Source organism: Schistocerca piceifrons, chromosome 1, assembly GCF_021461385.2.
Source record: "Schistocerca piceifrons isolate TAMUIC-IGC-003096 chromosome 1, iqSchPice1.1, whole genome shotgun sequence".
In the NCBI taxonomy this organism is placed as follows: domain Eukaryota; kingdom Metazoa; phylum Arthropoda; class Insecta; order Orthoptera; family Acrididae; genus Schistocerca; species Schistocerca piceifrons.
In genome coordinates, this window is record NC_060138.1 from 1,093,797,704 (window position 1) to 1,093,820,555 (window position 22,852).

A 22,852-nucleotide genomic window follows, 5' to 3' on the forward strand; every position below is an offset into this window, starting at 1 on the left:
CTTTCGGCCTCACGATACCAGTTTCACTGCAGATTAAATAGTGATCAGTGTCATCAAAGAATCCCCTGAATACACATCATCTGCTGTCACCAAATCCATCATACATGCACAGCACTGTACCAGCAACACGTGACGGTGATAGTGTCTTTATAAGGGCAAGCAAAGGCCTTCGGTCTCTCAACTGTTAAATGCGTTTGAGACATGTAAACTGGTTTCATTGTATTCTTGTAGATGTTACTCCATGACCCAATAAACTGTATCTATTTCCTTGTGTTCCTAGTTAGAACACTTTTCACTACAATTTTCTAGCACTGTGACTTCCCTATATGAGATCTGTTCAAAAAATTCTGAAATTTTGTCCACAAAATTTTTCTACACTTACCTTTTATTTATTATGCATGGTCTCCTTCAAAATACTCTCCTCTACAACTGATACACCATTCCCACTGCCTTTCCCACTTCTGGAAGCAGTCTTTGTGTGCCTCTTGTTGGACCATGCAAAACACCATCTGCGAATATTCTTTTATCTCATCTATCATTGCAAATCTCCATCCTTTCAATGGGATTTTCAACTTTGGGAATAAAAAAAAAAGTTCACAAGGGCCAGGTCTGGAGAATATGGAGGATGAGGCAGCACAGTGATTTCATTTTTTGTGCAATAGTCATGCACCAACAGGGATGAACTTATGGGTTCATTATCATTATTCAACAGCCATGAATTGTCTCACCACAGTTCAGGTCGTTTCCTTCTCACATTTTCTCACAGGTATCACAACATGTCCCAATAGTACCATCAAATAACAGTTTGTTCCTGTGGCATGAACCTTCGAAGAACTAATCATTCAAAGTCAAAACTGTCAGTGTGGTTTTGATGCTTGATCTGACCTAACCATAGACCCACATCTTATCACCAATTATGATTCTCTTAAGGAACATCTTGTTCTCATTTACGCAATCCGAAAGCTCTTCACAGATCGCATGAAGAAGGTCTTTGTGGTCTTGACTCATGAGCCGTGAAATAAACTTGGTGGCAACATGATGCATTCCAAGATGCTGTGTCAGGATTTCATGACATGCTCTAACAGAAATGTTACATTCTTCTGCAATCTCTTGGACAGTCAGTCATGAATTGGCATGCACAGTTTCGTTGATGTTCCTGGCATGAGCATCATCAGTAGACATCAAAAACAGGGCATCCATTTTCAAACTGTGTGAAACATTTGTAACACCAAGTATGGACAAAGTGCTCATCACCGTAGGCTTCCTGCATCATTTGGTGTGCCTCTGTATAGATTTTCTTGAGTTCCACATAAAATTTAATCCTTTTGTATGGATGAAGGTTTCACATGAAAGAAAAGCAGCTCATATTTTAAACTTGTGTCACACATGCTAGTCTCATTCCTCCATATAATCTCCTAAACAAAATTATTTCAAGTCATTAGACAATTTTATTTAGCCACTTTATTAATTACAGTTCTGACACAGGATTTATGACATGCTTTAAGGTAGTGACAACTTGTATAAAATGATATGATGATGGCATTTATTACTGATTTGGTTTCTCATTTTGGTATAAACATAATAATTAACAATAATTTGTTCTCACTAATTATTTCATTGAAAATGTGGCCAAGAGAGTTTTAGAGCATCAAGAAATTACCTCATTTTAAGCCCTAAATATCTGTATTAATTAACAAAAGTGCATCTGAGAGGATTACCTGTCAATCATATTTTCTACAAAAATACATTTTAACTGGTAAACTTAGCAACAAAGCATTAAATTCTTCATAGCAGTTTTTTAAATTCGTGTTCTGAATTTGCTGGAGATATAACTGTTCCATTACAACTTCTATATATAACTGATCAAGAGAAACCAAATGGTTTTTCCATAGTTACTTTCTGTTGCTATGTTCTAACTGGTACAAAATAAGATCTTTGTTTTCATTACCAGAAAGACAAAATATGGCAGAAAATATGTTCCTCTCTGTGTTAATTAATGGTTCGAGTTGTTGGTGAAAAACCATGATTATCTTATTTTGGTGTTTGCTAAGTATGTTACAATAATAACAAATTATTTATCAACTACCTGGTAGGTTATTTTTTGTTAAAGGCACTGCTATGTTTCTTGAATTTTACACTTCCAGCTTCTGCATCTAATACAATGTCAATAACACACACAAACTGACATGAATAGTGCTTTGCTTAATTAGCATGGCTGTAAAAGAAATGTAATTTTGCCTCAGGTTTCAGACCACATTGACACTGATGTTAACATATCTTGAGCTGATACCTGTGGTGCTCAGTCGGCCTAATAGGTGTAAATCACCAAACCATTTGATAACAACAACTTAATTAGGCTTCTTAGTAACTGGTTGTGTAAATCCTTTGGCTAATGACTAGAAGTATAAGTGAAGAAGCATTTCTCACAATTTAACACTATTCACAAAAATGTTAACAAGTTGGATGCTACAGAACTTAAAGAAAATTAACAGTAATTTTCATAGTTGTATTGAGGGGTAATACAGCTTCAGGACTGATACAAAACTGAAATTTTTGTTGTACAGGTAAGTTAACAACTCAACTAATACCTCTGATGTTACAGTATGGAAACTTTAACCTTTATCTCTGCTGTAGTAAGAATATAAATGTGTAAGTAGTGTAGGATTATTGTTATAGTCTGTTGCCAGGCAGATTCTTTAAATTGGAAGTTACTGCTGCATATATATTAGTGTACACTGGGCTCACTGAGTATACTGTGATGCACAATATTGAAACCATTCAAATGCCCTGAAATATTATGTGACTTGGTGTCACTTACAAATATATATATATATATATATATATAAATATTACTTTGGAATCAGGGTAACATTTTACTCTACATGTGGCTCCAAAATGACTTGTCTTTTTTTAGGCTAGAAGTCAAAACATTGCATTAGTCTATACAATATCATCATAAAATAATTGCAACAATTTACTTGGTATGGAAAATCAACTTTAAAACTTTCAGTAAATAGTATCTAAATCATTGTCAATTGCTAGTATGTTCTTTCATGAGCATATTCCCCAAAAAATAAAAATTGAATTATATTGTCTATGGCCAACCAGTTACATCCAAGTTACAAAATAGTTTCATTCTCATACAATGTATATATTATTTCTTTCTGAAAAAAAAACTGGAAGCACAACATATAATACAATTTGTTGAAGCACAATTTCATTTACTTGAGAGCTATGCAACTAGTAAATCTGCACATACCTGACCATGAAATGCTTTGCTCTGTTTCATTTAGTCAAATTCAGACATAGGAAGGATTTCAAATACTACATTTTTTTATGTGAATTTGCAGTTTTATTACTTATACTACTGTTATTGTTTCTCCAGAAAGATTCAATGGAGCAATGACAACTTAAAATGAGATTTGGTTTATACCTCAAAGTAACAGAGAAATGTACATTTCTTCCTGTGCATACCTTATATTTCATTTTGAATGCTTTTAATATATGTTTACAGAGAGGGTCTTATAGTTTGAGGTTCTTATAATGGTGAAGTTTAAGGAAACACTTGATAGAGGAAGTATTTTTGTAGTAGTTGTGTTTAAGTATTGTCATTTCACCATCAGGCAGATACTGTGCAGATCCTTTTGTCTAATAACTTGATTATGCAAAATAACAATTACTCTGTTGCATGTCCATAAGTTATAAATAACATATTACATTCCACATATCAACAATTTCAATTAACATGTAAGCACTGACAAATTCTGTAGTGTCTTAAGCTAAGAAGCTAGATAACACAGTCAGTTAAAACTATCCCTGTAGATGTAATGAGTTACTATGAGTGACCAGCTACATATAGTAGCTGTTAATTTGAATCTCTTTGGTATATAAAAAATTTTACAGCACATAATATACAGTATTTCCATGAAAATACTGAAACAAAGAGTACTTTCATGCATACTTCAACATTAAAAAAGTTTCTGATCTAATGATAATCATTTTATTTGACAAGCACAAATCAGTGGTTACTTATTTATTTACATAAAGGTCATTTCTGTATTTGCTGATGGGCAGACTATGATGGCAGTACAGTGGGTAAAATGCCAGTTAGTATGTTCACTATCTACAGAAAAAGTAGTTCTTCATATAAACTCTCAGATTCCACATCAACTTACAATCTTTCCACATAGTTACCAGGGAAAGTTCCAAAGAAACCAGTTCTTTGGCTAGAACCAACATACCAGCCATCATCACATTTTTCCATAACGTAGACAGTATCGCCCTCTCTCAATTCCAGTTCATCCTCATTTTGAGGTCTGTAGTTATATAGAGCCTTGTAGCTGTAAAGAGAAAATATCAAGTACTATTAGAAACTTGAGTTGTAAAAAATTAACATTCAAATCTTGGACATATATGCAAACATAAAATGAGGCCTAGTTCCGGAACAATGACAGTTTAAAATGAGATTTGGTTTACACCCTGAAATAATAGACAGTTGAGGGGCTAAGAGAAACCTCCTCCACCAACCAAAACTACAACAACAGTTCCAACACTTTTTGAAGATACACCAGATTGACAATGGGAATTTAGTTAATCATTGACAACTTCTTAAGTGACAAAATTTATGGTACCCACATACTTAACTAGCAACAAAATAAATTGAATGGAAATGCATCTATGACAATATCAGTACAGGAAAAAGATTTTATAGTATTGTGATTTGTGATTTATTATTCTAATTATCTTGTGTAATATAAGTCATTTGAGTTGGGTCTAGGTGACACCTCAATAATTTGTAGTAAGACTTCACCACAAACAGAAAATAGCTTATGCTAAGATTAGGATCCTAATAATAATACAAATTTGCTGTAAAAAAAAATCTAGTGCTATGTTCCACCTTGTTTATATCAGTCCCATAGAATCACCTGCAACTTTATTTTTAGAGGATCTGGCTTTATATTAAGTATTTTTATGCCTATTAATTTATTTTGCTATATTTTCACGCCCATATACTAGGGAGAATGTGCACATAATTTCAAACTGGTTTGAGGGAAGCTTAATAAGTCTCTTTGTTTCTCATGTTGTATGTGTGGTTAAAATAATTCTCCTAAAATAATTTTTGCCTGCCTTATAAAAAGATAACAATTTTGTAAATGTATCGGGAGGGAACACTTAGGATTTATAGTTCCCAACATTATGAATAATTAGCTGTTCAGTACACATGTATCTGACCATTTTCTTCTGCATCTTCAGTATCCAAAATATGCCTGAAATCTGCACTGTAACTTATGACAGATTCAGAATAACTATGATATGTTATTTTTCATGTACCCACATCAGTAGGCAAAACAGCTTAATTTATTTGATAGGAAGTCAACATGTGCACTGCGGCTTAAGTTCTTTGAATCTGTCATCTTCTTCACTTGGTAAGTCTCCCCCCCTGACCTGGGGTTCTGGGTGTCCAATAAGTTTCCCCTGACCCAGAGTTCTGGATGTACAATAAGTCTCCCTTGACCCAGGATTCTGGGTAACTTTTCTGAACTCTTCCTATATTCTAAACCTCGCCAGTCCTTTTCCTTCACCCCTCTTCTTTACCATTCAACCCTTCTGTCAGAAGTGCAAGAAGGAGCCCCTGGTTCTGAAAGATAGCAAATTTCAAACCTTTATATGTGTGTTCTCCTGCCATTTCTTCTTGAGTAGATTTTTAATCTACCTATTTACATCATAGTAGATATGATATAATATGTGATGAAGCATACGCTAAGTTGCATAGATATCAGGTATTTATTCCTGAAGAGACTTACAAAAAGATCTAAATCTTCAGAGGACAGAAAGGTGAAGTTCTGTCATGATAAACAACACTGCATCACTGTAGACCATGCACCAGAGGACACTGCAATCAGAATGGATCCTCTGACTCTGACGTGATGTTCCTTGTACGTATTAGGAATCTCAAATCCTGAGTTCTTGAAGACTACAATCACTTCCAGTATGGTGCACATTCCCATACATGAGCTTATGCAATGACTGCCACCAGCAGGGGAAGTTTCCCAGGGGCTCACAACTCCTTTGTAAGTTTGTGCATGGTGGCAATAGGGCCCCAAGCCAATGCAGTGCTTCTTCCTTTCCTGTGCTGCAATCTTATTCTGTGGCTATATGTTATCCCCGACTTGGTCTTTAGCTTGTTTGTAGGACACTGATTATGGCTTTTCCCATTTTATCCATTCATTTAACACCACTTATTTCAATTAATTCATTTTCAGTTCCCACTTCTGGATTTGACCTCCACCTTTTCAATTTTTTTTTACAGAAGTGCGGGCCTTGTGTGTATGTTCATCAAGTACCCACCATCATAGCCAATCCATATGGGAGATCATCAGGTACCAGTGTGGTGGGAACATTCTATTGATGCTCAGGCTGTTACCTCTCTGCACCTGTCCATTCGGGGGCATTGGGACTATAGGCAGTGGCCATTAAGTGAGGTGGTCATTGCTCTAGCTGCATGGTGTCCAAGGGGAGACACCTCATTTGAAGCTGTTGGTATCACAATGGATTTCTCACGCAGCGAAAATACCAAAATTACTCAGATCTACATATTAAAACTCACTGAGAACCATTTTACATACAAAAGGTGAGTCTTAATATTTCAATTCTGCTAATTTCAAGAATGACCTTCATTCTTCTCCATCACATTAGGTTTCTACATGAAAACTGGAATAACATTGCTGTGGACAGAGCTTGTGTAGCAATATTTTTTCTACTCAGTAAAAATGCTGCTGAAACTGATTTAATGTTGAAAACAGCTTACCAAGATGATGCTATGGGAAAAACTAAAGTGTATAAGTAGTCTGCTCAATTTAAAATTGGCAACATGTCAGCTGATGACAAACCTCACTCTGGACTTCTATCAACTGTCCAAATTGATAAAAGTTTTGAAAAAATTAGGAGTTTGTGCTCACAGACCATCGACAGACAACTAATCAGCTGTCAGAGATTACTGTGTTATCTTGGAGTTCATTTCAGCAAATTATAATGGATGATCTGAGAATGAAAAAGGGTAGCTGCCAAGTTTGTTCCTAGGGTTCTGACTGAAAATCAAAAGGAATGTAGAGCTGAAACATGTTGTGCTTTGATACAACAGCTTGAAACTGAACCAGATTTTCTGTCAAAGGTCATTACTGGTGATGTGTCATAGTGCTACGGTTATGAGCCAGAAAGAAAGCAACAGCCAAGCTAACTGAAGACGTCATTGTCGCCCCATCAAAAAAATATTGCCTAGTCAAGTCAAACCTTAAAAAAATGCTGATTTACCAAAGGCATATTTCATTCAGAGTGTGTTCCCCCATGTCAGATTGTCAATCAAACCTTTTATTTGGAAGTTTCAAGAAGATTGCACAACAGTGATCATCAAAGAAGACCCAATTTGTGGCAGACAGGAAATTGGTTCTTCCAACATGATAATGCACCAGCACACACAGCCATCTCTGTTAGACAGTTCTTGGCTTAAAACGGCATGGTTCCACTGCTTCATGCACCTTACTTGCCTGACTTGGTTCCATATCACTTTTTCTTATTTCCACACATGAAAAGGGGCATGAAAGGACACCGATTTGATACCACTGAAGAAGCCGAGAAAATATCAAGGGAGGAGTTGTCAGCCATTTTTACAGATAACTAAAAAAATGTATCAAACAGTGAAAGCACCAGTGGGACAAATGTATTAGTTGTAATGGAGAGTATTTTGAAGTGGGTAAGGTTGTTTTTTTAGACAACTTGAAAATATATAGTTTTTTGGGTAAGCCTTCATACAAATGAACATCTGAATCTAATCACCAAGCAGCGGCAGGAGAACACACACAAAGAAAGGTTTTACTTATGAGAGCTTTTAGAGCCAATGGCTCCTCCTTCCAGAAAAGGGTTGAAGGGGAAGGAAAAGGGGTGAAGGAGAAGGACCAGAGAAGTTTAGGGAAAGGGGTAGAATTTGGAAAAGTCACCCAGAGCCCTGGATCAGAGGAGACTTACCAGACAGGATGAGAAGCAAAGACTGGTTGTTGTGGACTGCACTGTATGAGATTTGAAAACCTGAGAGTTTAAAGGTGGAAGACAGGGTAACGCGCAAGACAGAGATGCACATAGCTTTTCACTCTTATTAACTTGTGCATGATGCTTTAGCAGTAATCTCTGTCTTGCGTATTACCCTGTCTTCCACATTTAAACTCCTAGGTTTTCAAATCTCATCCAGTGCAGTACCCAACAATCAGTCTTTTCTTCTCATCTTATCCAGTAAGTGTACCCTGACCCAGGGTTCCGGGTGACTTTTCCAAACTTCACCCCTTTTCCTTAACCTCTCCAGCCTTTTTCTTCATCCCTCTTCCTTCCCCTCCAACACTTCACCCTTCTGCTGAAAGAAGGAGCCACTGGCTCCAAAACCTTTTTATGTGTGTGTTCTAGTGCCGCCACTTGGTGAGTAGACTTTTTTAATCCATCCAATTGCATTATACAGTAGAGCGTCGATTATCCGAAGTAATTGGGGGACATGTGTGTTCAGAAAACTGGTTTGTTCGGATAATCGAACTGTACATGTTTATTTGCCAAAAAGAAGTACTGTACTGTAAATTTATTCATAAAAACAGGCATGTCTTTTAGTATTACAAAGTAACATACAAAGGCAACTTCAGTAGGAATATATAGTAATAATCTCGTACTTGTCCCTCATAGAAAGGACAACACGTTTACGTTTAAGCATTTTGTATCATCAAGTTCACTTCTTCACACAGCAGCACACAAGTGGTCGTAACAGAGAACAGAAGGTGACTGTTTGCACCATGAGAAGCTCTTCTTGGGGGCGCGCAATCCTTCAAACTGTGCGGAGCGGCATGCCTCAACTCTAAGCTGGCGCAGCTGTTGCTGTGAACAGCTCTGATACTGTCGCTACTTCTACTGCCAGTGCCAAGCTGACAGAAGTGTGCTGATTGTTGAAACACAGTGACTGGCGGCTTGGCCGGTCAGCAGCACCTTGTGAAGGCCCCATTAGAAGCAATGTTCCGCCAGCAGTGGCCCAGTGCGGTGACTACTGTGGGAAACTTGGTTTGGGAGTGAGGGGGATGATGGACGGTAGGGTGGGAGAGTAACAGGTGCGAGCGAGTACACAGTTCGGTTAAGTGGTCGTTCGGTTGACCGACGTTCGGATAATCGACGCTCTACTGTATTGTCAAAAACTTGATTATTTCCATTGTTAAGTGAACTTCTGAGGTTTTTTATCACCAATTTTCACATTTCCGTTTGCTTTACGAACAGCATATAAGTATAATCTTATTCATTTGGTATAAAATGTTTGTTTCTTACATTCCCTCTTCTGTTTTTTCAAAGAATCCCTATCCAGCATCCAGCAGTAATCTGCAATCACCTAAGTTTCCCATCATCCTTTATAACTTCTCTCCATTTCTTGAATATCCTGGTGGAACCTCTCCCTTTGTTCTTCACTGACTGCCCTCAGGTTGTCAGGAAAATGTGAAAACAGAAAGTGTACTTTAAGGTTCATGTTCTATCCCAATGTTCTCAGATTCTGTAACATGTTGTTTACAATTCTGACATATTCATGGTGTTTATTGTTTCCTAGGAAATTGTTTGTACCCTTTTTACATTAATTCTAAGCAATTTTCTCTTTAGAAATAATAATAGCTTCAAATGTAGTGTTTTTAGCTAAAGCTCTGATCTGAGGACCCATAAAGAATTCTCCTTTAATTTTAGCTTCAGACAGGGCAGGAAGTTTGTTGCTGAGATATTTATGACAATTACCATCTTCGTCAGGAGCTTTCACGAATTGTTTCATTACACCAAGTTTTATATGAAGAGGTGGCAAAAGAAACTTCTTAGGGTTCACTAGGCTACACCTTATTATGTTATAACTACCTCGTGTTACACTTTATCTTTTCCAATGTGTTCTACTATCCCACTTGCACAAATAACATGGACGTTTCGTGAATCCCTATTGCTGGGGTAATATCATATGGATTACTGTCAAGCCTCCACACAACATCCTTCAGCTGCACTGAGTATGCTACTGGAACTGAAGACAGAGCATTACCATTGTGTAAAAGCACACCCTTAATGCTTCTTATGCTAGAATTGATAAATAGTCTCCATTTATTTGGATAATAGTTAACAGAACCCATTTTATTCATTAAGTTTGGAATGTCATTACAGTAAACTATATTTCCTTTTTTCTCTATTCCTGTAAAAAGACAATGATGTATCACCTGCAAGTAAGCAGTTTTCCTGTAGTCTGGAACCTAATAGCTCAGCTGCATCCTTTGGAAGATTTAATTGCCTTATTATATCATTTAACTTGGCTTGTGACAATGGTCGTGGCAGATTTGATGTTTCAGAAAGGAACACATCGGACATAGATTAGATTAATACTAGTTCCATGGATCATGAATACGATATTTCGTAATGATGTGGAACGAGTCAAATTTTCCAATACATGACATAATTAAGTTAATTTAACAACATACTTAAGTTAATATAACAACTTTTTTTTATTTTTTTGTTTTTATTTTTTATTTTTTTATTTTTTTTTACTGTTACTGGATGTATCTGAAATCAAGTACACTACTGTCTGCAGGTGGCTTAGGCATAAGAATACCAAGACTATGTGCTACTTGTCTAATAGTGGATGGCAAGTTTGGATATATAATCCTTTTTTGTTCTTTGCATTAACACCCTTCACATGGCATGAACAGTCAGTGCTGTGCTTTTGACACTCATGCCACACCATTAGTATTCCCAAACTTGGCGACTGTTTCTTCCATTTCCTCCAATTTCATAGGTCTTCAACACAAACATTGCACACAATATGAGGTGCCCAAGCACCTCGACTGATCTAGTTCAATTATAGTATGCCTTGTTAGGTTTTGTTACAAAATGAGGTTATGTTTTACCTCTGCTTCTTCACAATAAAACTACCACAAATATAGCAATATGTAATTGGATTATTTACACAACACCTCCTTTCCATTATTCTATAATGAATTACATATGACAAAGATAGCAAAATGGCAGTATTATATGTTAATTCCTTGCTTTATAGAATAACTATTATTACCTGTGTAGATAAATTCACAATACAAAACGGTGTAAGCAGCTTAGGATGTGCTGCCATCTGTCTTTAAAAAGTCAACTAGTTCCTTGAAGTAGATTTATTTCAATAGATTGCACTGTTGTAATGGTGTCATGGTTCTTGCCGGCACAAAATATAGTTAAATAAATAAAGCAACAGACTAATAAATATTATTGTGGAGCATTAAAACATTGTATGTAAGATATTAAAATAAAAAAAAGTCTGAAGGTATTAATTTTGAAAGAAATAGTATGTGATACAACTAAGTGGGCTTCATTTTTAGAATCAGGATATGTGTAGTTTTCAAGGTGTACATGAGAGTGAGAGAGAGAGAGAGAGAGAGAGAGAGAGAGAGAGAGAGAGAGAGAGAGAGAGAGTCTGTAATACAACTGGGCAACACTTGATAAGAAGCTAGTGCATGACAAAAAATTTAATAAGGATGCATATTATATATTCTCTTCAATACATAAACGCGTGACAACTTAACAGTACGTGCATGAACAGAATACTCACGGAACAGGCTCTGAATGCGTATCGATGTGAAGTGTTTGGTTGACAGGGGCCACTGGCTGCTTAGGCGGCTGGGCTTGTCTTGGCTGAAATTTACATGAAGCAGATTAAAGCTGTACTCAACATATTCAAAAACTTACACTGCATGCAGATGAAAAAACTTAAGAAATCATGTAAATGGTCGGCCATGTTTTCTGCTGAGAAGATGTGCTTTAATTCTAAAACTGTTTCGTTCCCTATCACAGCCGGCGGTCATAATTATGATGAACTGAAAATGCAAACAACAAACAATAATGGGACATTTAAATTGCAATTGCTAGGGGTTTAGAATTAAAACAGAATGGTGACTTAGTATAATACTAATATGATTCTTGGGAAAGAAGCATATTTTGAAACAGCTATGAGTATGTAATGAAGAAGAACAGACAAACCACCACACAATCAAGTGACAAATGAATGACTGATCAGTAAGACTACTGTTTGAAGTAGATAACCTCACATTTTGGAAAGGCCTCCTCGAAGATATTAGAAGTCTCACACTCACTTCCTAGTACACTTACTCTTTAATGATATTTGTTACTGATAATGGAGATCAGGTTCATTTGAATTCCAGTTTACGCAATTACAATGCAAAACAGAAAAATCAGTTTACATGTTGGCTTTGCCTTCTTGTCTAGGATTCAGAACAGTGTTCTCTATTCTGGTGCAAAGGGGGAAAAAAAGATTAATGTTTAATGTTCTGTTGATGACAGGACCATTGGAGGTGTTGAAATTGGGGAAAGAAACTGGCCATGTCACTTTCTAAGGAACCATCATGTCATTTGTCTGAGCAATTTAGGGAAAGAACAGAAAACCTGAATTTGGATGGCTGGAAGGGCATTTGAGTTGCTGTCCTCCTGAAAGCAAGGCCAGTGTCTCACTTCGTCTGTACACACTACTATCTCACATAACAATATATAGTATAGCCCCTCATACAAATTATTTGATTACTGAGATTCAAATATCTGGCTGTCAGTTGCATGGCAAGTATCATTATTCATTGTAAATGTTTCTACACTAGCACTAGCAGATAAACAGCAGCTATTTCATTTAGCTGAGGAGGAACCACCATTTTTCAGAATAACATTTTTTCCATTTAATTTTACCATACCAAATTTAATTTGGGTAAGCACAAACAGTTTATTGCAGTTTAATAGGGAATACGTTTTAGTCAAATATACCGATTCTGCTGGTTCATCTTTGGCATGTTAGTGTAGAAATTGTCATAAAAACAGCAAAGTGCTAAATACACAAATTTTGCACATAAAAAGTGTTACAAAAAGGTACAGCCAAACTTTCAGGAAACATTCCTCACACACAAAGAAAGGTTGGTTGGTTGGTTGGTTTGGGGAAGGAGACCAGACAGCATGGTCATCGGTCTCATCGGATTAGGGAAGGAAGTCGGCCGTGCCTTTTCAGAGGAACCATCCCGGCATTTGCCTGGAGTGATTTAGGGAAATCACCACAAAGAAAGAAAATATGTTATGTGGACATGTGTCCGGAAACGCTTACTTTCCATGATAGAGCTCATTTTATCACTTCTCTTCAAATCACATTAATCATGGAATGGAAACACACAGCAACAGAATGTACCAGCGTCACTTCAAACACTTTGTTACAGGAAATGTTCAAAATGTCCTCCATTAGCGAGGATACATGCATCCACCCTCCGTCGCATGGAATCCCTGATGCACTGATGCAGCCCTGGAGAATGGCGTATTGTATCACAGCCGTCCACAATACGAGCATGAAGAGTCTCTACATTTGGTACCGGGGTTGCATAGACAAGAGCTTTCAATTGCCCCCATAAATGAAAGTCAAGAGGGTTGAGGTCAGGAGAGCGTGCAGGCCATGGAATTGGTCCGCCTCTACCAATCTATCGGTCACCGAATCTGTTGTTGAGAAGCGTACGAACACTTCAACTGAAATGTGCAGGAGCTCCATCGTGCATGAACCACATGTTGTGTCGTACTTGTAAAGGCACATGTTCTAGCAGTACAGGGAGAGTATCCCGTATGAAATCATGATAATGTGATCCATTGAGTGTAGGTGGAAGAACTAAAATGAGCTCTAACATGGAAATTAAGCGTTTCCGGACACATGTCCACATAACATCTTTTCTTTATTTGTGTGTGAGGGATGTTTCCTGAAAGTTTGGTCATACCTTTTTGTAACACCCTGTATATAAGCTTCCTTCTGAGTTTTACCTTAGTGTTTGAGAAAGATCACATATGGCAGATAAATTTGTTTTGAAAATCTAGGTTCGAACAATTTACATTCAAAACCTTAGCATGCTCTCTGTGTCATTTCTCCATTATCTTTCACTGAGTGCATTACATATGTGTGTTTCATGAAATTTCGTGTATTTTCAAGCACAGAGTGCTGTGAAAAATGTAATTCATATTATTCCTTCATCTGTGAACTACATTTGTGCATCTATAAAGAGCATCCTAATTCAGATGATTGTTCCCCCTAATTTCTATATATAACTGTGTGGTTTAATCGTGAGAGTTTCCAAATCTTATGAATGTTGCATGTAACATGTTTTGTACTAAATCAATGGTTGTGATCTACAGTTATACATTCTAAAAATTAATTGTTACTGCAATAGTTGCACTTCTTTCTGCTTGTTAACCTCTTAGTTATATGTCAGCATTTGAAATTTTACAAAAGAAGCCAACTGCTTTGGCATAGTATTGTTTATAGGGCATTTTATATAACAGTCACATCCTGTGTCATTTTGTTTCCTTTTTCAACAACTGTATATTGAGGAGGTCACAGTAGGAGTACCCCAAGGAAGTGTATTAGGCCCCTTGCTGTTCCTCATTTACATTAATGATATTCAGGTGTCAGAGAGAAAAGCTAGAATCATGTTATTTGCTGATGATACTAGTTTAATAGTTAGTGATATGAAGCAGTCATTGCACAGTACTGTGAACCATGTCCTACAAGATATACAAAAATGGTTTAGTGCTAACAAGCTAACACTGAATGCAAAAAAAACTAATTATGTGCAATATGGAAAAATAAGTGAACAGGACAACCTGAATCCCACCATGGAGGGCAAACAACTTGAAAGAGTACAGTGTGCAAAATTCCTGGGTATGCACATTGATGAGAAGATTAATTGGAAGGACCATGTGGTGAACTTAGCACTAAAACTAAATTCAGCATGTTTTGTGCTTAGAATAATTTCAAGAGTTTGTAGTAATGACTGTACCAGATTAGTATATTTTAGCTATTTTCAGTCCATTGCATCCTATGGGATAGTATTCTGGGGAAAAACAAAATGTCGTCTAAATGAGATTTTCAAATTACAAAAACGTGCTATTCGGATAATGACCCACAGCCCACCTCAAACACATTGTAGGCCCCTTTTTAAAGCATTGAAAATTTTAACAATTCCATCATTATACATTCTGAAATGTCTGTTGGTGATCAAAAGAAATCAGGACAAAATGAAAGCCAATACAGACTTCCATAATTACGATACACGGCAATGTAAAAATCTCCACATACAAGCTGTAACAAGGACCCGAAGCCAGAAACATGTATGTAATCAAGGCATCAAACTTTTTAATGCACTACCAAAACATATCAAAGAGCTGGAAAATGAGGATAAATTTAAAACTGTTCTAAAGAACCGCTTGACAAATGCTATTACAGCATAAGCGAATATCTCTGCGCAACTGTATAAAATATATGTTTAAGTTAATGTGACAAATGAAATTACATCAGTGCATAATAAATTAAATTATGTTATAAAAACACTTATTAGTTGTATATTAAACATAAGATAAATTAAAATGAATTCAGCACAGATACAAATTTTGTAAAGATATTATATAGTTGTTAAAATGTACCCTGACAAATCCTATACCACAAATGTGATCACTGGGATGATAATAAATAAATAAATAAATAGATTGTTGAAAATTACTACTATTTTTGAGTTTGGTTTGTGATGCTGTTAATGACCATCAACTTGAGGTTGGGGGGAGGAGGGGGGGGGGGGAGCATAATGGGCATATGTTTACAGCAGACACAATGGAATCATTTTATGAAATTTTAACACAGGTTTTTCTCTCATTAAAACACAAAAGCACTTTCCTGGGCATTGTAGCATTAGTTCTTAAATCCTTGTAGAATAATAGATCCTGAAATTACAACAGAATTAGAAGGTTAACTTAAAGTTATTTGTTTAATGTTCGGAATAATACTGCAGCTGCCTCAATGCAGCCGTGTTTGCTTACTTTGATGCTATTCTCATGCAGTCAACCCCGCTGCGGTAAAGTGATTGAAAGGTGGTGTGAAAACGGTATGCTGGGCGAGCTGCTGAGGGACCTGTACCAAAGTTAGAAAAAGCACTATCCTCTCCCTCTGACACTATCTCCTACCAAGATCTGTTAACACTTGTCCACTTGACTGTAGCAGGTCTACCAGCCCTGTACAGGGAAGGCAAGGGCCAGGGAGAACTCAAAGTTCTCCACTCATCCCTCTTGGGAGAACGATGCTTGCCAAATCCATGTTATTTGATAAACCACACATGCCCCCCTACCCAAGTCATGTCAAATGGTGGGTACTGCCTAATCATGAGGATGGTAAAAACCTCAATCTCAAGGTACGCTGCACATCAATGAGATAAATGGCTGTTGAAGTCAACAATCATTAATGGACAATCTCTGAGGAACCTGCAACACCTCAGATGAGTAAAACATATCCAGGCAAGAGGGGCTTTGTCTGGGTGGACCTCCTATTCCTAGCAGCTCATGGGATCACCATAGCGAATCATCAACATAAAAACCCACTCAATGCAATGGTGTACAATCTGGAAGTAATGACACTCATTCTTCTAAAAAACTGAGGGAGGCTAGTCGTCCTGATAACCTGACTGTACTTAGTAGTGGGCCTCAAGGAGCCATAAATCAGAATGTGTTCCTAGTGATCAACAGGGATGAGGGGATGTTAGAAAAAAATCCCTTTTCTATATTCATTCCTTGCTGGTACATTAAAATCTATTAAATGATCATGAAATGGTTCCCTGTTAGTTGAAACTAATGTGTCATAGTAGGTGGAATTTCTAAGGAAGTCAAAAAATATGGATGACCATTATAGTTGTTGAGATGCACGTCTCCCTCAACCCACACAAGGGTACGGTCACATGCCGTAACATTATGGACATGGATATCTCAGAACTGAAACAGAATGAGCGTCACAGAAGATGGTCAATGTTGAACACAGGACACAGAGGAATAGTGGGAAGACTGGTACTTTTATTGCAACCTTCAGTTCTTCATTGCTAGCTGAGAGCATCATGACAGGTTTCCTCCAAGATCAGAGTTAGACCTTACACAATTTGGCCACATAGCATAAGCTATGGAGGTGAAGTGACTTGCACGAAATGTGGAAAAGCAGCTCATGGATCTGGCAATGACGCCCATCTGCACCAACTGCTCTGGGAGACACCCATTCTTGAGCCAAGACTAACTAGTCTTCACAGAAGAACAAAAATTTAAGAAATAATAGTTTCAAAGCAGATCCCTTACCAGTAGCCAAGAAAAGATATAAGGTGATGAAACCCACTGCCTTTGCCACTTCTTAGTCTTTCTTGGTGAAGAAACCTGTCTCCAAGGTAGATGCTTTAACACAAACTACGTCCAGTGAAACAGAGCCCACCATCAGCACCTCTACCCGACAAAGCAGACAGAATAAAGATATAGCAAACCTGCACAGCTGGGCATTGTTAATGAAAAAGTTAACTTTGCTCATTGTTAATCAGTTACTAAAAAAGGTAACCCCATTAAATGTTAAAGCATTACTTTACAGAAGATTTATTGGAAGTTAAAGTTAACTGTTAATTATTAACTCATAATAGTAAACATTGTGTTGTGGGTGTAATGAAACAAGCTAGTGAATCAAATGTATTATCACAGCTTAAATAAAAATGTTTTAGATGGGGAAGTTTAGGCAGCACATCATAGGCAAATAAAAAAATAGTTTAATCAGTCATCTACATCTACATGGATACTCTGCAAATCACATATAAGTGCCTGACACAGGGTTCATTCAACCACATTCACAATATTCCTCTACTATTCTAATATCATACAACACACAGAAAAAACGAACACCTATACCTTTCCATGTGGACTCCGATTTTCCTTATTTTATTATTGTGATCATTTCTCCCAATGTAGGTTGGCATCAACAACATATTTTCACATTTGGAGGAGAAAGTTAATGATTGAAATTTCACGAGAAGATTCTGCCACAAGAAAAGCCCCTTTGTTTTAATGATGCCCACCCAAAATCCTGTATCACGTCCGTGACACTCTCTCCCAGATTTAGCAATAATACAAAATGTGCTGTTTTTCTTTGAACTTTCTCGATGTACTCCGTCATTCCTATACAGTAAGGACCCCACACCACACAGCAGTATTCTAAAAGAGGATGGACAAGTGTAGTGTAGGCAGTCTGTTTAGTAGATCTGTTACATTTTCTAAGTGTCCTACCAATAAAACACTGTCTCTGGTCAGCCTTCCCCACAACATTTTCTGTGTTCCTATCCAATTTAAGTTGTTTGTAGTTGTAATTCCTAAATATTTAGTTGAATTTACAGCCTTTAGATTTGACTGGTTTATCGAGAAACCAAAGTTTAATGGATTGATCTTAGCACTCATGTGGATGACCCACTATTTTTGTTATTTAGGGTCAATCGCCAATTTTTGCATTGTACACGTATCTTTTCTAAATCATTTTGCAATTTGTTTTGATCTTTTGATGACTTTACAAGTCAACAAATGACATCATCATCTGCAAACAACCTACGATGGCTGCTCAAATTGTCTCTTAAATCATTTATTTAAATAAGGAGCAGCAAAGGGCCTATAACACTACTTTTGGGAACACCAGAAATCACTTCTGTTTTACTCAATAACTTTCCTTCAGTTACTATGAACTGTGATCTTTCTGAAAGGAAATAATGAATCCAGTCACATAACTGAGACGATATTCCATTAGCATGCAATTTCACAAAAAACCACTAGTGTGGTACAATGCCAAAAGCCTTCTGGTAATCTAAAAATATGGAATCAATTTGAAATCCCTTGTCAGTGGCACTCAACACTTCGCGTGAGTAATGAGCTAGTTGTGTTTTGCAAGAATGTTTTCAAAATCCATGTTAATTGCATGTCAATGGCCTGTTTTCTTCAAGGCAATTCATAATGTTTGAACACAATATATGTTCCAGAATCCTGCCGTGTATTGCCGTTAATGATATGGACCTGTAATTTAGTGGATTACTCCTATTGGTGTTACCTGTGCTAGTTCCCAGTACTTGGGTATGGATCTTTTGCCAAACAAACGGTTGTATATTATTGTTAAGTATGGAGCTGCTGTATCAGCTTACTCTGAAAGGAACATAACTGGTATACAGTCTGTTGTTATAAATGTTAAGCCACATGAGAATCAAAATACAGCAGAATCATAAAGTAACGGACATGAGGTACATATTTCTCTTCAGGGACGTCCAAGAGCAAGGCTCATTTAGGAGACAAAATATCTTTACCCACAGAAAAAAGTCGTTTGACTGCAGCACTCGAGGGTGTAGGAGTATTACATTTAATAAATAAATGTACTAAAACATGCTCCCCAAGAAATACTGCATTGCTGAATGAGTCTTTTGATTTCATACCCAGCCACATTTTCACTAGACTCTGGGCTTTACTTTTTACAGATGTGATACACTTGGTTTCCCTATAGATTGTTGTTAGAGCTGGACTCCAATTCCACAATTTAGTTTTCACAGTCAATCCACTAGCAAAAAGTAGTATTTAATGTGAACTCGGTAAACAAACAACAAAAGACAGTCAATACCCAGTTATTCCAGCTCGCACTCGATTGTTCACATCAATCAAGCGCACCACAGCATAGCAACACATCTACATGACCGAAATGTGTTGTGCAACCCAATTAACTGTTGTGGCAACGGCCTTGCCACAGCAGATACACCAGTTGCCGTCAGATCACCGAAGTTTAGCACCATCAGGTGTGGTCGGCACTTGGATGGGTGACCGCCTGGGCCACCATGTGCCGTTGCCATCTTTTGGGATGCACTCAGCCTTGTGATGCCAACTGAGGAGCTACTCGACCGAATAGCAGTGGCTCCGGTCAAAGAAAACCATCATAACGACCAAGAGAAGGGTGTGCTGACCACACACCCATCCTATCCGCATTATCAGCTGAGGATGACATGGCAGTTGGATGGTCCCAATGGGCCACTTGTGGCCTGAAGATGGAGTGCTAATTAACTGTTAATGGGCTCAAAGAAAGTTAATGGAATTTAAAGAGTCCATTCACATTTTTTAAAATTAAGTTGAAAATTAATCCGTTACTTGAAAAGTTAACTTTGTTAATTAATGATTCATTGATTAATAGTCTTGTGCCCAGCTATGCAACCCTGGCAGGCATGATGCAAGAGGAAGGGAAACATTGCATGATGAACATAGTGAAGGCATTCCAGAAATAGAGTGCCTTACAACTTCCCCTTTCCCCATCAACCTCAAAGGGGAAAGGAGCAGAGAAAAGATCACAACATTTGGGTCACAAGCTGCTCTGGGTGCCATTAGATGTCATACTGGGATGTCTGACTGAAGAAGCTGTCATGAAGTTGGATTCTCGTCACCAGACCCAGATGTAGCCCCTCCACAACCCACCGCTTTACCAGCCCCACAACATTCTGGCACAAAGAAAGCGATAAATTAAAACCATGAACCAAGCATGACTTTTATACTGCAGTGGAATGTGAATGGATACAGGACTCATTTGAATGATATAGGACAGACCTTTTTGCCTCTGTCGCCAAGAGACTCATTTCAAACATACTGATGCACTGTCACAAGAGAGACAAACTTATTGGTGACTGGGCAAAAGGTAAGGTAAGAGTGTTTGTCAAGCACACATTCCACTCCTCTCCTGTGCACTTAACCACAATGCTATAAGCAGTGGCTGTCATGCTAAAGACCCGTCTTACTGTTACAGTGCTCTGTGTACCTGCCTCTCCATAAGGCAAGTGACAGTAAGATCCTCAAACAGCTTACTGCTGAACTGCCACATCCCTCTCTTCTCTTACGAGATTTTAATGCATACAGAGGGCTATGGGAATTCAACACAAAAATATCAGTTCTGACACAAGTTCATCTAAGGCCATATACCTCTTCTGCTCACCTGCCCCTGTAGATGCTAGTTAGTTAGTTATGTGTTCCATTGATCAATCTTGTGGTAACCATTATTATGTGGATTGCATCAAGTGCATAAGAAATGGACACATGGTTCAAGGATCAAGGTTTTTTCTTTTTCTTTCTCTTTTTTCTTCTTTATTTTTTTTTTAAAAAAAAAGGAGACAAAGAGAGAGAGAGAAAGAGTTCAAATTTTTATTACCTATACCATTCCCTTAAATGGCACAAAATGCATCTTCTTTTTCTTGTGCCTTTGTCCAGCAATGTCACAGGATAGGCAAGGTTAAGGTTGGATTTGGCATGGTTAATTTAAGAGGTGGCTGGATGCCCTTCCTGTTGCCACCTCTTTGAAGACAACACAAACACCCAGTCCCTGAGCGGAGAAAATCTCTGACCCAGCCGAGAATCAAATGTGGGCCCCTTGGCAAGACAGCCCGTCACACTGACCAGTTGGCTATTGGTGCAGACTATGGCACTAAATGCATATTGCATATATTATACCTATAAATTTATTTATTCCTATCCAAGAATTCATCTATGGCACAGAAGGAGTTGTCAAGGAGATATGCTTTCAATTTATTTTTGAAACTATTATTGCCATCTATCAGACTGGTTATATATTGAAAAGTTTTACAGCAGCGTATTTACCCCTTTCTGTGACAAAGATTGGTTAACTAGAGGGCAGTGCAAGTCTTTCTTTCTTCTGGTATTATAATCATGACTGTAACTGTTGTTTTTAAACTGGTCCACATTGTTGAGAACTTTCATTACTGAGTAAATGTAATGTGAGGCTGTTGTAAGAAGTCCTAACCTTTTAAACAAATGCTTCAAGATGTGTGACTATGAGGCCCACACATTATTCTTTCGAGGAGTGAATTTTTTTGCCTAAGTCTTGAGTTACCCCAAAATATTATTCTGTATGACATCAGAGAGTGAAAGTTTGCAAAGTATGTTAGCTTGCTAATTTCTATATTCTCAAAATTGGCAATTATTCTGATTGGAAAAGTTGATGAATCTAGTTGCTTTAGGAGATGCAAAATATTAATTTTCCAATTAAGATTCTCATCTATATGTACAGCCAAAAACTTAGTACGCTCTACCCTGGCTACTGACTTCTGTTGATGCATTGTATTTACTGAAGGAACTGTACTCATTGCAGTAGAAAATTGGATGTACTGTGTTTTTTCAAAATAAAAGCTGCCCAGTGGAGGTGAATGATGATATTCATGGAAGCGATCATTATCTCAGCTGAAATCATCTACTACATGGAGGAGATCCCAAAAGGAAGCCATGATGATGGATGTTCAGAAAGGCTGACTGGAAGCTCTGCAGCCATTTAGCTTCTTTCTGAACTTTATGAATATATCCAGGACTGTGTGGATCACATCACAGCTGTGATTCACCAAGATGCTGATGCATTCAACCCTAAGTCATCATGACGCCTAGGAAGCAGCCTGTCCCTTTGTGAAATTATGAGTGACATTCTGCAATCAGGGACAGGAGGGCAACTATGTGAAGATCAATCATTAGCATACAGAGGTGAATCTTGCAACCTTCTGGATGAAAAGGGCAAAAGCAAGGAGAATAATTCGAGAGAGTAATCAGCTGTCTTAGCAAGAGATCCTGAACTACTCCTTCAGGAAATAGTAGGAAGGGATAGGAAGGATTATTTTGTGCGCTCATATTGTATGGCTGGAGACTCCATTTAAGTGCTGAAGAGGCTTTCATGGCAGCCTTTGAGAGTGAGGGAGCCAAGTGCAACCAGCTGCAAATGACACCCTTTCATCTGGGCTGTATTCCAAGAACTGTCTGAGAAGACCAGCCTTGCTCACAAATTTCAACGAAGTTCACAATCTGCAGCACTGTTCCCAGAACTGACTGTTGCCCCCTGGTTCCAAATTGAGTGAAAGGCTTGAACCAGATACTTTGGTCAGCTAGTCTGTGG

General features: G+C 37.7%; 1 protein-coding gene across 8 annotated transcripts in view; it reads right to left on the bottom strand.

Moving 5' to 3' along the window:
- Nucleotides 1-1,446: 1,446 nt before the first annotated feature.
- LOC124775714 (sorbin and SH3 domain-containing protein 1) overlaps nt 1,447-22,852 on the bottom strand; it is a 1,093,224-nt gene continuing 1,071,818 nt past the window's right edge. For all 8 annotated transcript variants that reach the window (XM_047250558.1, XM_047250581.1, XM_047250574.1 and 5 more), the window contains 2 exons: nt 11,636-11,718; nt 1,447-4,340 (listed from right to left, as the gene is read on the bottom strand). In XM_047250558.1, the coding sequence (XP_047106514.1) occupies nt 4,172-4,340; nt 11,636-11,718 (252 nt within the window). In that variant the 3' untranslated portion in view covers nt 1,447-4,171. The remainder of the gene's footprint in view (nt 4,341-11,635; nt 11,719-22,852) is intronic.